Raw genomic sequence first — 14,612 nt, forward strand, 5'->3', positions numbered from 1 at the left:
TTTGCTTAAATAATCTGACACAGGCCATCTCCCTCAGCAGAATTAGTTGATAGAATCCTGATATGATGTGATCAACTGTGGGAAAGTGTAGTACATTCAATACTTCTATCCATTTAAAAAGATAATAAAAAATGACTGAAATTCTATATCAAGTACTTAGTTGACTAATGGCCTGAGCAAAGCCAGCTTACCTCCGAGGTTTCTTAATTCACAGGAAGAATCCAATCCCCACATTGCTGGCTCCCACAACTGGCCAAACCAGTATGGGAGTCCACACAGTGCCCCTTCATCTGCAAGGACAGACCTGATAAAATGGGGCATTTGAGGGTGCAAAATACTTTTTTCTTTCTGCCACCCCAAATGCATGTGCACGTGCACACAGACATGCCTCCGCAGCCACTAATCACCTCCTTCATCCCACCCAGCTGTCAGCCCATTCAATGCCCAACACAACACTCCATGCGAGTGGCCACTTGATTGCACAAACGGTCAACTGCCCATATAGTATATACATGTGCCCACTGGCACATTGGCACAGCATGATCATGGAGCCCCAGCATACCTGTCCCCCTTCCCTCATGACCCCTTGTTGTACCAGTCAGTTTGTTAATGTTACGATCAAATCCATTGTATTGTCAGTGACACATGAGTTGGTCATCATTTCACTTCACAGGGAGTGCAATGGGTTGATGGTGCAACTGACCACACATGCACATGTGTGATTGAATTGCAGGTGGGTGAGAAAAAATGCACAGCAATTGCACCAACAGCTTGCCAGCTCCTTCTCTGTCTCCACACTGGCATGCAGCTCACATGCCAGTGCGACAGTTTGGACTTTCCAACTTGTTCTGGAACAACCCAGAGGTTATTTGCTCTAATGTTAAGCCCCAGAGTGCAGCTTCATCCTGAATTTCTCCTGTGCTGGCCATGTGTGTCATTTAACAAGGAGGATTCAGAACAGGGTGGAACTGCATATTATCACTGGTGTGGACAGCCCCAAATAACTTATCCTGGACTGACCACCCCACTCCCCCCAAATGTGACAGAAATGTGCTTCAATGACAGTCACAATAGACCTCCTTTTTTCCATGCAGCTGATGCCTGATAAAGTAGTGGCACTAGTGTCAAAATCATAACTAACTAGTGATCATGGATATCTAGTTACTCATCTGTAACTGTTTCCAATTGATTATTGCTACATATTCAAAATTGTAACTCCCCTCTCTCCAACCTACTTTACTGGGCAGCATGGGGTGAATGAGGTCAATTCTGGTGGCATTGGAAGCATGGTGAACTATGTTTCCATCAGGTTTAGGGGTAGGGGTCAGGCCAGGAGAGGTTACTCAGTTAACTAAGTAGCATATATAGAATACTAACCAACACTAATAATTTACAAACAGAAAAGGAGCATAGCATAGAGGAGGCAAACTTTCTCTCTGGTTTGCTGGTTGTTTTTGATCACAAGGAAGCACTTGTGGGGAATCTCAAAAAATACACCCCACTGCTGCCGACACCAAATGTGGAGATCTCTGCTTGCTTGTATCCCACCACTGGAACCACCAAATGTGTGGGTTTTTACTCTCATCCCATCCAATGTGAAGACTTTCATGATGGTGATGGTATTTATTCTTTATTTGTTTGTTTATGTCCCACTTTTTTCCAGACTGGAACTCAAAGTGACTTGCAGTGATTAAAAATCCAGAAAATACAAAAGTTAAAAACAGTTAAACAATCAGAAAAATTAAAGCCAGGTTAAAACATATAGTATTAAAATACACACACATACACACACATATACATCAACATAGTGATTCGCAATATTGTCTACAATGGCCTTCCTCCAGACCTACTTGTGTGACACCAACTGTGGGGTTAATCTAAATGCCCTCAAGGTGCTTATGAGTATTTATACTATTATCACCAACAGGACATCACCTTTCCACCTTCAATGCTGCCACCACAGACACCTTGTCTGAAACCAAGCTTTTAGAATGATAGTGCTTACAGAAGCCAAAAGTATAGAAAAACAAAAACAACACTTTATTTACAGATGTTAAACCTAAAAACAAACACCACACTCTCTCCTCTCAAGCTAACTCAGATCCCTACAAATCAATCAACTCAAAAGCATTTCTCTCACTCCAACCCTATGTGTGTTGTGTGCCTTCAAATCGTTTCTGACTTATGGTGACCCTAAGGCAAACCTATCATGGGGTTTTCCTGGCAAGATTTGTTCAGAGGAGGCTTGCAGTTGCCTTCCCCTAAGAGCATGTGACTTACCCAAGGTCACCCAATGGGTTTTGTGATTGAGTGGGAATCAAACCCTGGTCTCTAGAATTATAGTCTTAACACTCAAACCACTATGCCATGCTGGGTCTCTAATTCAAAACCCTTTCACTTGCTCCACTCTTTTCAAAATAGGCTACAACGGTTTACACTCAAATTGAAACTCGCAACTGTCATGCAGCACTTGTCTTGTGCAAATCTTCTCAAACATTCCACCAAACAGCATTCCCTTCAACACTTCAACTATTCCTTCCCTGTTCCCAACAGCTACTTGCCTCATATTCACACTGTAAATGAAGCCATAATTTTATATACAAACCCATGGCACTGCAGTACATTTATTTTATGTGAACCGTATACCTTGGCAGAAGGGGAACAAAGTCTATGAAAGCTCATGCTACCATTTTCTTTCTTTCATTTAGTCTCAAAGGTGCTACAAGATCCCTTCACGTACTGATTTTCCAAACATGGCTGTGTCTTTGAATTCTGCACAGTCTAGATCATGATCATTTGACATTTCCTTCTCTCCCTTTTTACCCATTTTGTATCACATAGCAGCATTATGTAGTGGTAGAATAGCATCTTGATTATTTCCATGCCTAAATAATTGTCACAAATTCATCCTGTTGTGGCAGTGGATTAGGTTTTGGTACTAGCTGTGCATGGGAAACTGTGTGCTTTGATTGTAAGGCTTCAAAGGACATGCAGCAATTGAGTCCATGATGGCAGATTCTGTGAGCTACAACACCTGAAGGGCTGTCTATGACTCCATCTCCTTTTCCTGGATAGTTAAAAATTGCATTGCTAACATTAGACTGAACTACATTATGAAACTCCACTGACTTTCTCTGAAGAATACCCTATTTCTTTGATTTTTTTAATTTTGTATTCAAGCTGGAGACTCAGACCTAGCTCCCTATCTGGCTCACATAGGGACTGCTAGTGTTAAAAATATTCTTTCTCTCTTTTAGAGTTTTCCTTCCCTTCACTTTCCTTGACCTGTGACAGTCCTCTTTAGGCATAAATATGATCAGACATATTTGATGTGTTTTACAGAGTCCTGAGAGTTTTGGTGCTGACATCTCAGAATACAGACTGGAGTGGGGTGAAGATGAAGAGTCTTTAGAACTGGTGTACAGTGGCACAGGCAACTCGTTTGAAATCAGCCAGTTGTCGGCAGCAGCACACTATTTCTGTAGACTACAGGTAAAACAAGTTGACTTCCTTAGGTTATTTTCATTCATCATCTGCTTCCTTCATAAGTTGGTTGTGACGTGGTGGTATTTTTGCAACTGAATTAGGACTGAGGTGGAATTACTGGAGAATTTTAGTCATCTAGGATTGTTCCAGATGCTGCAAACTTTACTTTTATTGAAAGATCATAGGGCTTTGCGAACATTAGTATCTTCTAAAAATCACAGTTGGCTGCTTATTTTAAATAAACCAGTAGTTGGGTGAAATACAAACATTTTATGGTGTAAATGTTGAAGTTTCCTTGCTCAAAATGCATCATTTTTATAGGCTTTTCCATTTAAAAAACTTTCATTCACAAAAGCCTTGTGTTTGGGTTCATCTGGTGGCATTCCTCTATGGTTTTTAGTCTTCCTCTTAGAGCAGGATTACAGGTAAAAGAGATTGCTTGAATGGAAAGAGTCTGGGGTAGTAAAGTGGTGGGTAAAAGAAAGGTTCAGAATCTGCTTACTGGTTTTTCACTTGAACTTGCCCATCCTGTTCTATAGCTGTTCAATGACAGATTATATTCAAAAGCATGATTTTCTACTGTAACTTTTAGTTCAACCAGCACAAAATAGCATTTTGATCCATAGGGATCCTTTAAGAAGTGCTACTACTGGGGAATAAGTGGTCATTCAGATACTGCTGGATGTCTTACTCTTCCAGCTCCAGCTATGGTGCTCAGTGGTCATGGATGGTGAGAGCTGTGATCCAACAAAATCTGGAGTGTCGCAGACTCCTACTGTGATAGGATTTATATGAGTGGAGAAAGACCTTGTTTATCTTGGTGGGTTTAAAAAAAAGAAAATTAAGAGTCTGAATCATTTCCCAAGAGTTATGTCTCCTGGGCATAAACCTGAAAGAAAATTATTGTGTCACTCAAGGTGAAGGAAAGTAAAATGGAGGTTTATTGTGTAAGTGGAAAATAATGCTTTTGTCTTTTATGTTTGTGAAAGTGTCCAATAAGAAAAGGGGAAGATCAGCATTTACAAGAAATCGCTTGAAGAGAGATTTTCACAAAAAATTGAAATCCAAATAGTGCACTTTCGCATCTGAATAGATGTTTACTCTTATAGCCTACCAGACATACATTAATTTCTGTGGTGTTGCTTAAATCCTTTTTTAAACATAATATGTTGTTGTAGAAGCATTGGAGTGGAGGAACAAGAGAGCAAAATGAAACATAATGTTTCTTAGTTTGTGTTTTGGAGGTTTAAAGTATATAGGAAACAAGATGTAAAACAAACAATAGTTATCCTCGTTGCTTGAGAACTAACTTGCAAAAGACATGTTAGCTTCTTTGCAAAAATTAATGCTCTGGGTGAAAATTTTCATGACTGACGTTAGAAAGTTTGACCTGCTAGTCCTCATGTCAGAAATTACCCATACCAAATACTAGCACTAATGAGCGGGGCCGGGGGGGGGGGGGGGAGGAACCAACTGCAGAATGTATTTATACTACCCCAGGTGTTAAATGTTTGTATTAGTGGTATTTTAGCTGTATTTTATTTTTATTTGTTTTAAGCTGCCTTTGCTGGGAGAAAGGCAGGATAAGAAAGAAAGAAAGAGAAAGAAAGAAATGATATTTTTATGTCAAAGCCATAATTTCATAGGCAATATTTGTATTAGCCTGTCTACACTGAGTGACTTCTTATTATTAAATGTACCATTATTTGCTTACATTGTTCTTTTTGTGTGCCCCCAACACAATACTGACTTATGGCAACCCTAAGGCAAATTTATCATGGCCATTTCTTGGTGAGATTTTTTCAGAGGGGTTTGCTTTTGCCTGCCTCTGAGAGGATTTGAACCCTGGTCTCCAGAGCCATAGTCCAATGCTCAAATCACTATACCACATTATACTGGCTCTCTATCTACTTACATAGTACATGTGAATTTGCTAAGCATGCCGCAGTCCTCATAATGCTTGTCCTGTCATAGATTTTATTATTAGCATTTTAAAAATGAGGAAATGATACTGAGAAAAAAACACTAACCCTAAGACTTGCCAATTGAGGGTGAGCTTGGCTTTGATCATTAACTAACAAACAAACAAGCTTCATTTATATGCTGCTTCATACCGCCTAAGCAGTGTCTAAGCAGTTTACAACTGTAAGCTAATTTGCCCCCAACAATTTGGGTACTCATTTTAGCGACCTCGGAAGGATGCAAGCCTGAGTCAAGCTTGAGCCCTTTCGCTGGTATTGAACTCGCAACCTTATGGTTTTGAGTGAGTGCAGTACAGGCATTTAACCACTGTGCCACCAGGGCTCCTGATCATTAGACTTTTGCATGTACATGTAGTACCCATGCACTGATATTCAGTGGAAGTGATTAGCCTGCGAAATAACAAAAATGTGTGTTTTATTTTCTAGGCAATAAACCAGGCAGGAGCAGGACCTTACAGTGACCTTGTCACCTGCAGAGCCCCAGCTTCAGTACCTGATGCTGTAACCACCCTCTACATATCAGATGATGAGCACTTGGATGCCTATCCGATATCACCCTTTGTGTGCCTTATTTTGAACTGGGAAGAACCGTGCAATAATGGGTCTGAGATTACTTCTTACAACATTGATCTTGGTGATATTGTCATACCAGTGGGTAATGTAACGAGCTACGTTATCAGTGACCTGCTTCCTGAAACCACATTCCGGTAAGTGTAAATGTAAAGGGCTATTCAGTAGCATTGGAAAGCTTACATTTTGATGTAAGGGGTTATTATATGATGAGTTTTAAAAGGTCAAATAGTAATTTAATTTATATGGTAACAGATCTTTCAAAAATCTTGATTTCAGACTTGAAATGGGACAAATTTCAGTATGTAGGTAAAGAGTGAGATGGTTACACTAATTGGATGTTCAAATGTTTTCCCATCTTGGGCCTAAGTCGAGTTGATAGGCCCTGCTAAATACTGAATCAGTGAGATTTCTATAAGTATTGGCTTACAGTTCAGCAGCTGATTTAATAGGTATACTTTAGCTGGGACTAGTTACTGGATTTATTCCTAACTCTTTACATGATGATAGGTATGCAAACAATCACATCAGCTGCACTGATGAAACCTGTATTCTGTTCAAAGACAGACACGAAATAGAAACTGCTTTTGCCCTTGCCTCTTAATACCACAGGAGTAATTTTCCTTTTTACTATTTGGTTCTTGAAGATTCTTACTCTTCTTTTCCCATGCCTGCTTTGCTTCTCGCAGAGAAAACCCAAAATGTTTTGTTGCTTGGGGTGCAGTAACCAAATGGTTTCCCACACGTGATAATGTACAGATGTGATACTAATTGTAACAGGAGGTCTTCCTGGAAACCATTTGTCCTTGGATGTTCTACACAGAGAAGCAACGAAGCCCTCTCCCCTATTTCTCATCATGCCAAATGGTAGGAAAAGCTTTGGAGACCCCCACCTGTAATAGTTGACTTGCACAGTTGGCTTTCACAGACCATAAACTGTATGTCTGTATATTGAAAAGGGACAACAAGTTATTGTTTCTATTACATTACCATTTGCCACTGCTGTGCAATCCCTTGGAATAAAATCCCAAAATGGAATAAGCCTGGTGGGAAGTAACATCTGCCGCTGAGGGTTTGTCCTGCTCATGCTTCCTGCTGTAGGATCCTGCCATAAATAGTCTTGAGATTTTTGACTGATGGTTAATTACTATGCCTTCACTCAGCGATGACCTTTTTTCTGGCCTTTCAGTGTTTGAAAATCACAATATCTATTGCAGCATAAGTAAGCAAAGATTAAACTAATTATGATGTACACTCTAAGTATAGAAAACAATTAAAGGTTGCTAGAGCATAATGATGCTTCTTTGCACAGTGCAATACATTTGTTTGTCAGATTCCGAGCAGTAATTATTAAGTGTGGATATTAACTCTGTTAATGTGCCTGCAGTGATAAATAGATGACCTAACTGGTGATTATTATGATTTATCCTCCTGTGCACTTCTAAGAAATTATTTTGGAATGAATGTAGGTAAGGAGTAATTTTAAAATTCTGAAATGGTTCAAAGTCGTCCCGTCCTCAGACCTTTGTATAATGGTTCTTCAATTCAAATTATCCCTAATGATGGCAAGGAACACAGTAATGCTCATAGAATTTATTATTAGCAATTTTGTCATATTAAGAACTTGAAGCATGCTTCATGACCTTTATTGAGTTTGATCAAATGTCAACCCAGGGTCTTTCATTGAGTTGACCCAAAATATGAATTTAGTTTTCCCATTTCCAGTTCCAAGGCATACATGCCCAGCCTCTGGATAAGGCTGAACTAGGATGCAGTGCAACAGTTGCTGCTATTATACATCCCCATTCAAGTAAAATAGCAGCAGGATGGAATAAGTGCAAAGAAAGGATTATTTGTTTTTATTATTCAAAAGGTCACAAGGGTTAAAGGAATCTGACCTTGTGATAGATAGATTCATGGAAGATGAGTCTATCAGTGGCCATCTATTGTTGTTGTTGTTGTTGTTAACTGTCCTCAAGTTGATTCATAGTGACAACTGTGAATGAGAATTCCAAGACACCTTGTCCTCCACTGCTCTGCTTATGGTCCTGCAGGCTCATGGCCTCTCTGATTGTGTCCATCCATCTGGCATGTGGTCTCCCTCTCTTACTGCTGCCTTCTACCCTTTCTAGCATTTTTGTCTTTTCTAATGATTCATGGCTTCTCTTGATGTGGCCAAAATATGACAGCCTCAATTTAGTCTTCCTGGCTTCCAGGGAGAGTTCAGGCTTGATCTGTTTGTCTTCTTGGTCATCCACACTATCCTCAGCACTGTTCTCCAGCACCACATCTAAAATGAGGTTGTTGTTTTTTTCCTGTTGGCTTTCTTCATTGTCCAGCTCTCACATCTGTACATGACGATGGGGTATACAAAGGTTTGGGCAATCCTCACTTTAGTGTTAAGAGTTATATTTTTCCTCTTTACGATCTTGTCCATTTCTTTCATAGCTGCCCTTTCCAATCCTAGCATACTTCTAATTTCTTGACTGCCACCCCCATTCTGATTAATTTTTTGTCCAAGGTATAGGAACTCTTTGACTATTTCAATTTTCTAGTTATATAAGATGAATTCTTGTAGATCTTAGCTCTTCTGTGAATGGAATTGTGACATTTAAATTGTCTCTGCTTGGCAGGGGTGGAGACAGAGCAAATAGTGGAGAATGAATGTTTCCTCAGGTCTTCTGGAAACAAAGGATGTTGCACTTGAACTGAGAGTGCATTATGTTTTTTGTGGGTTTTTCTGGACTATGAGGCTGTGTTCTAGAAGAGTTTATTCCTGATGTTTCACCAGCAGCTGTGGCTGGCATTTTCAGAGAATGCTGGCATGGAAGAGTGGGGTATATATACTGTTGGTTGAGAGGAAATGATTTACATGTTAATCTGTGTATTGTTCTCTTGTTGAATGGCAAGGTCTCAGGGTGTCTATTTAATTAATGATCCATTGTCTGCTGGGAAACCCCCCTCATCTTCCCAGTCAGGAATAAACTCTTCTAGAACATGGCCTCATAGCCTGAAAAACCCACAGAAAATTATGGGTGCCAGCCGTGAAAGCCTTCAACTCCACATAGTTCATCATGCCCTTAGGCATAGTGATGAAACCATCTTGGGCATCTGCTTGGCAGTGGTCAGCCATTTCTTATGAGCTCTGTCTTCTCCCTCTCTTGGAAAACAGAGTTATGTGTGCTGTATTGCCTATACTGCACCCCTAAACTAGTTTGAGCTCCATCTTGCCTTTTGGTGCAAGCAGCAAAAAGCCTTGGACCAGTCTTAAACAATTCAGCAAGACTATTGTCCTGCATAGATACCAGGGCCCATGAACAAAGTTGGGGCTGTGTCTGGCACAACATTTTAATGCTACAGTCAGTTTAGCAAACACAAAGCATTGTAGTAGAGTCAGGTTATTTGCCACCTGCTGCAGCATCTTCTGGAATAAAGGCATCTATTTCTTGTCTTTAAACTCAATGTCTAATAATTTATCTTTCTCTATTAAGTTTTTGCATACTGATAACAGCAACTGGATTTGCCCCCATAAATAATATGTTCAAGACTTCTTATTACACTCCTTGTATCTGTACCTGCCTCACATAACCTGAAGAACACACACACACACTCACACACACACACAAACCCATGAAAGTTTATACTGAAGTTTGCACACAGAGCTTGAAAGTGAAATTTCCAGTAAAACTGCAACACAGGAATTGTACTGGGAAAGGTTGGACTATAGTGTTCTTTATCTTTGTATGGGAGGCCAATTGACATTTAGAATCATAGAACTGGAAGAGACCACAAGGGCCATCCAGTCCAACCCCATTCTGCCATGCAGGAACTCCCAATGAAAGCATCCCCGACAGATGGCCATCCAGCCTCTGCTTAAAGACCTCCAAGGAGGGAGATCCCACCACACTCTGAGGGAGTGTGTTCCACTGTCGAACAGCCCATACTGTCAGGAAGTTCCTCCTAATGTTGGGGTGGAATCTTTTCCTGCAGTTTGCCTCCATTGTTCCGCGTTCTAGCCTCTGGAGCAGCAGAAAACAAGCTTGCTCCCTCAATATGACATCCCTTCAAATATTTAAACAGGGCTATCATATCACCTCTTAACCTTCTCTTCTCCAGGCTAAACATACCCAGCTCCCTAAGGCATTCCTCATAGGGCACGGTTTCCAGACCCTTTACCATCTTAGTTGCCCTCCTTTGGACACGCTCCAGTTTCTCTACATCCTTTTTGAATTGTGGTGCCCAGAACTGGACACAATATTCCAGGTGGGGCCTGACCAAGGCTTGGTGATAACTCCTTGTATTTTTAATATTGGAGATAAATAAATGTTACAGAAGAGACTATCAAAATATTTTATTTGTTTCATTATTTACTAGTTACATTTGTAACATACCTTTTTTCCATTGAGTTCATGGTGACATACAGTACATAGCTCTCCTCTCATCATAACACTCTGACGTAGGCTAGGCTGAGAGAAAGTAACTAGCCTAAGGTTATACAGTGATCTAGTGAAGATTTGTACCTGCATCCCCCAAGCAGGGTGACCAGATGTCATAACTGCAAAGGAGGACAAGGCACTGCAAGATGGAGGAAAACCAAGAAAATGGAAGACATGACCAAATAAAAGCTAAAACATTCACATAAATGTAAATTCATGCTTCTCAGTTATGTTCCAAATGGAGGACATTTTAGAATCCTTCCTGGACAGAAGGTTGAAATATAGAAAAAGGAGGATGTCCAGTAACCCTGACCCCAAGTCACTCTAACTGTTACATCACAGTAGATCACACTTACACCATCATAACTCACTGGCTATCCTTCCTAAGACCTCTAGATTTCATAAGTAACCATAGTTTTAACTAAAAAATCATGATTTTTAAAATCTGAGCCCACTTTTTCTCTTTGTTTCATTTGAATGTAAAAGAAGAAGAGCTGCCAGATAAGTTGGCAAGAACAATTTTCCAGGCAGGGTTCATAAAATCTAAAGGCAATGCTGGAAAGATTTTTTATAAAATAAGAAAGTAACAACATTTTTAAAAAAATATGGATGTTAACAATTATATAACTAATCAGTTCATGGTTATAACTTCTTTTTAGTCATCTTTGATTAACTCAGAAAATGCTGTGGTGAGCAGTATTTCTAAAACATACCAATATTTAACAAATTATTCCTTTTTCATTTTAGACTAATAAATATTGTCTGCAGTGTTTTTGCCAAGCTCATCTTTTTATCCCTTAGCAGAAACAGCAAATTTCTTCCTTCTTTCCACTCTTATCATCTTATTTTGCTTCAAACCTCAGCTGATTGTGTAATGCTAGTGAATGGCTAATTCACAGCTAATTTACTACAGCCTCAAATCTATTAACATTGTAATTAGTACTACATTACTAATGGACTCCTTTAAATGACTAGGGAAAGCTCTGTGTTATAAAGTCTGTAACCTTGTTATTGCAAAGAGGCATCAAATTGAGTGCTTCAGCTGCTTTTATCAATGAAGCAATGTCCCTTGTGTTCTTTAAAGAAAGAAGCTGCCTAATTGAGCAATTCACTCACTATCACTAGGGCATTTTTAGTTCTCAGGCTTTCCAACACAAAAAACATTGGGCCAACTCAGCCAGCAGCAACATGAATTATACTACTTCTGGTTGAACATCTTGTTGACTGGGTTGTTGCCAATCAAATAATGATTACTGTCAGGATCAGTGAAATGTGACTGTATCTGATAAAGATAAAAAAATAGGTTCTGTGCACCAGATTGTTTGGATATTCCAGCACTCATAGCGCACTAATTGTCCTCACAGATGGGAGACAGCAAAAATGTGTTGGCTCTTGAGACAAAAAACATAACATTTCCAAATGACCTCCTTTGTAAAAGATGCAATAAAAATAAAGTTTTATCACCTGTTATTGTATATTAAAATCTGCTGCCCCATCACACACTGCCTTAAAATAATGCATACCCAGTCAGTCTTAAAATTGTATAATTGAAATAGACCTTAACAATTATCTAGTCCATCCTCCTACTTAGTGCTGGTTTGGTAGTGTGAGATGCAGCTGTCCAGCTTCTGCTTAAATGCCTCCAGTGAAGACAAAGAACCCAGCACCTCCTGAAATTGTCTGCTCCTCTACTGAACAGCTCTCATTGTTAGGACATTTCTACTACCATTGAACTGAAATCTACTACTCTGCAATTCCTGTAAATCAATTCTCTCCCCGGCTGTTTAACAATAGAGAGCAAGCCTGCTCCATCATCTGCATGGTAGTCTTTCATATACTGGAAGACTTATTTTATTTATCTCCTTAAAATCTTCTCTAGGCTAAACATCCCCAGTTCTTTTCAGCAGTTCCTAACAGTAGTTTTGCACCCCTAATCATTCTGTTCATTCTCTGAACAGCATCCTGTTCATGACATACACAAAGCTACCTTATGCCTGCATATGTCTTTTGGAGTAGGAGGGATCATTGCAAAGGTTGGTATTTTCATCCACCCTCCACAATGAATAAAGTTCTCGCTCCAGGACTTGTGGTTGTATTGTGATACACCCCCTGAATAACCATTCCATGGCTGATGAAGAGCTCAGAGGATCAGATAAGTGTCTGGTTATATTCCCATAGCCGAATGCAGAATAATTATATCTGCCATGAGACCCCAAGCTTATCTCAGTGAAAAATAACATCATTCTATGTCTGACCTCAGGGCATAGCCAGACACTTTCCTGATTCACTTACCTATCCACCAGCCATGGAATAGCCATTAAGATGGGATGTCACAGGACAGCCATGAGTCCTAAGGGTGATGAGTGGGGAGCCGTAGTGGAAATCTGCCTGCAAAACTCTTACACTATGCTGAGCTGTGTAGGATCTCAGCTACTATTAGTTAATCCTTCTTGAAACACAGAGTCCAAAATTAGACAGAGTACTTCAAATGGAACCTGAGCAATGTAAAATTTAATGGAAGTATTATTTCCCTGATCTGAATGTAATGGTTCTACTAATGCAAGGCATGATCCCATTAGCATACATCACACTGCTGGCTCATACTAAACTTGTGATCAGCTAAGACAATGGTTCTCAAACTGTGGGGTGGGTACCCGGGGCGTGCCAGAGTTGCTCAAGGTGGGGGGAAGCACAAGACCAGGAGGCCCTGATTCTTCCTCCACTGCTTCCCAACCCTTTTCTGTCTTGGAGGAGAAGAGAAAAACAAGGATAGTGCTTAGAACCTCTGCCAAAGGGAAGAGAAGGAAAGCTATTTCCTTATAAGATGTACACTTATAAGACTAAATCAAGCAGGGTGGGGCACAACATCTGTATGTAGATGTAAAGGGAGTCACAAGGGTAAAAAGACATCTGAGTCTTCCCACTAACTTCTTCCAACCCCACCCCAATACTGTACTTCAGGTTTTGTGCCTTAATGCAAGACTTTTCATCTGTCACATTTCATCTTATTCATTTCAATCCAGTGTTTCAGCCTAGCTAGCCCCTTTTTAATCTAGCCTGTTATGGTATGTGCTATTCCTCTTAGCTTTATATTACATGCAGGAAATCAACCTCTCTGCATCCTTATCTAGTCCTTTATAAAGGTAACAAATAGCACAGAGCCTAGGACTCTGCATCCCTCTTCTTGAAATCTTCCTCCAAGAGGATGATAATTAATTTATATCCATTTACCACATTACCGCACTGCACCTTTATAGTGCTGCTATTCCACTTTGGCTGCTCTGGCTGTCTGCTGTTGCATTCAGGGCTTGCCTGAAAGAAGAGTGCTCCCCTGCATCCACCATCATCCACACGGAGAGAAAGGCAACCCAGCTCCATCAGGGCTTGCCTGAAAGAAGAGCCCTCCCCTGCATCCACCATCATCCACAGGGAGAGAAAGGCAACCCAGCCTCATCAGGGCTTGCCTGAAAGAAGAGCCCTCCCCTGGATCCACCATCATCCATAGGGAGAGAAAGGCAACCCAGCTCCATCAAGGCTTGCCTGAAAGAAGAAAGCTCTGCCTCCATCCACCATCAACCACAGGAAGAGAAAGGCAACCAGCTCCATCAAGGCTTGCCTGAAAGAAGAAAGCCCTCCCTCCATCCACCATCAGAAGGGAAGAGGCAACCGCTCCATGCGGGCCAGCATGAAGAAGAAAGCCCTCCCTCCATCCTCCATCATCCACAGAGAGAGAAGGTAACACAGCCCATCAAGCTGCCTGAAAAAAGAAAGCCCTTCGCCCTCCAAGCCACCATCATACCACAGGAAGAGAAAGGCCAACCAGTTTCATCAGGGGGGCCAGCATGAAAGATGAAAGCCCTCCCTCCATCATCCACAGGACGAGAAGGCACCAGCTCCATCAGGCCCTGCCTGAAAGAAGAAAGCCCTCCCCGACGTGCCACACCATAATCTACAGAGAGAGAAAGGTAAACACAGCTCCATCAGGGATGCCTGAAAGGAAGAAAGCCCTCCCTCCATCCACCATCCATCCACAGGAAGAGAAAGGTAACACAGCTCCATCAGGGCCAGCCTGAAAAGAAGAAAGCCCTCCCTCCATCCACCACATCCACAGGAAGAAAGGCAACCAGCCCATCAGGGA

At 40.8% G+C, this 14,612-nt stretch overlaps 1 protein-coding gene across 1 annotated transcript in view; it reads left to right on the top strand.

Moving 5' to 3' along the window:
• Window positions 1–14,612, top strand: part of FNDC3B (fibronectin type III domain containing 3B) — a 435,900-nt gene that overhangs the window by 352,174 nt on the left and 69,114 nt on the right. The window contains 2 exon segments of the mRNA XM_042458543.1: window positions 3,343–3,492; window positions 5,895–6,175. Coding sequence (XP_042314477.1) covers window positions 3,343–3,492; window positions 5,895–6,175 — 431 coding nt within the window.

This window comes from Sceloporus undulatus, chromosome 3 (genome assembly GCF_019175285.1).
Source record: "Sceloporus undulatus isolate JIND9_A2432 ecotype Alabama chromosome 3, SceUnd_v1.1, whole genome shotgun sequence".
In the NCBI taxonomy this organism is placed as follows: Eukaryota; Metazoa; Chordata; class Lepidosauria; order Squamata; family Phrynosomatidae; genus Sceloporus; species Sceloporus undulatus.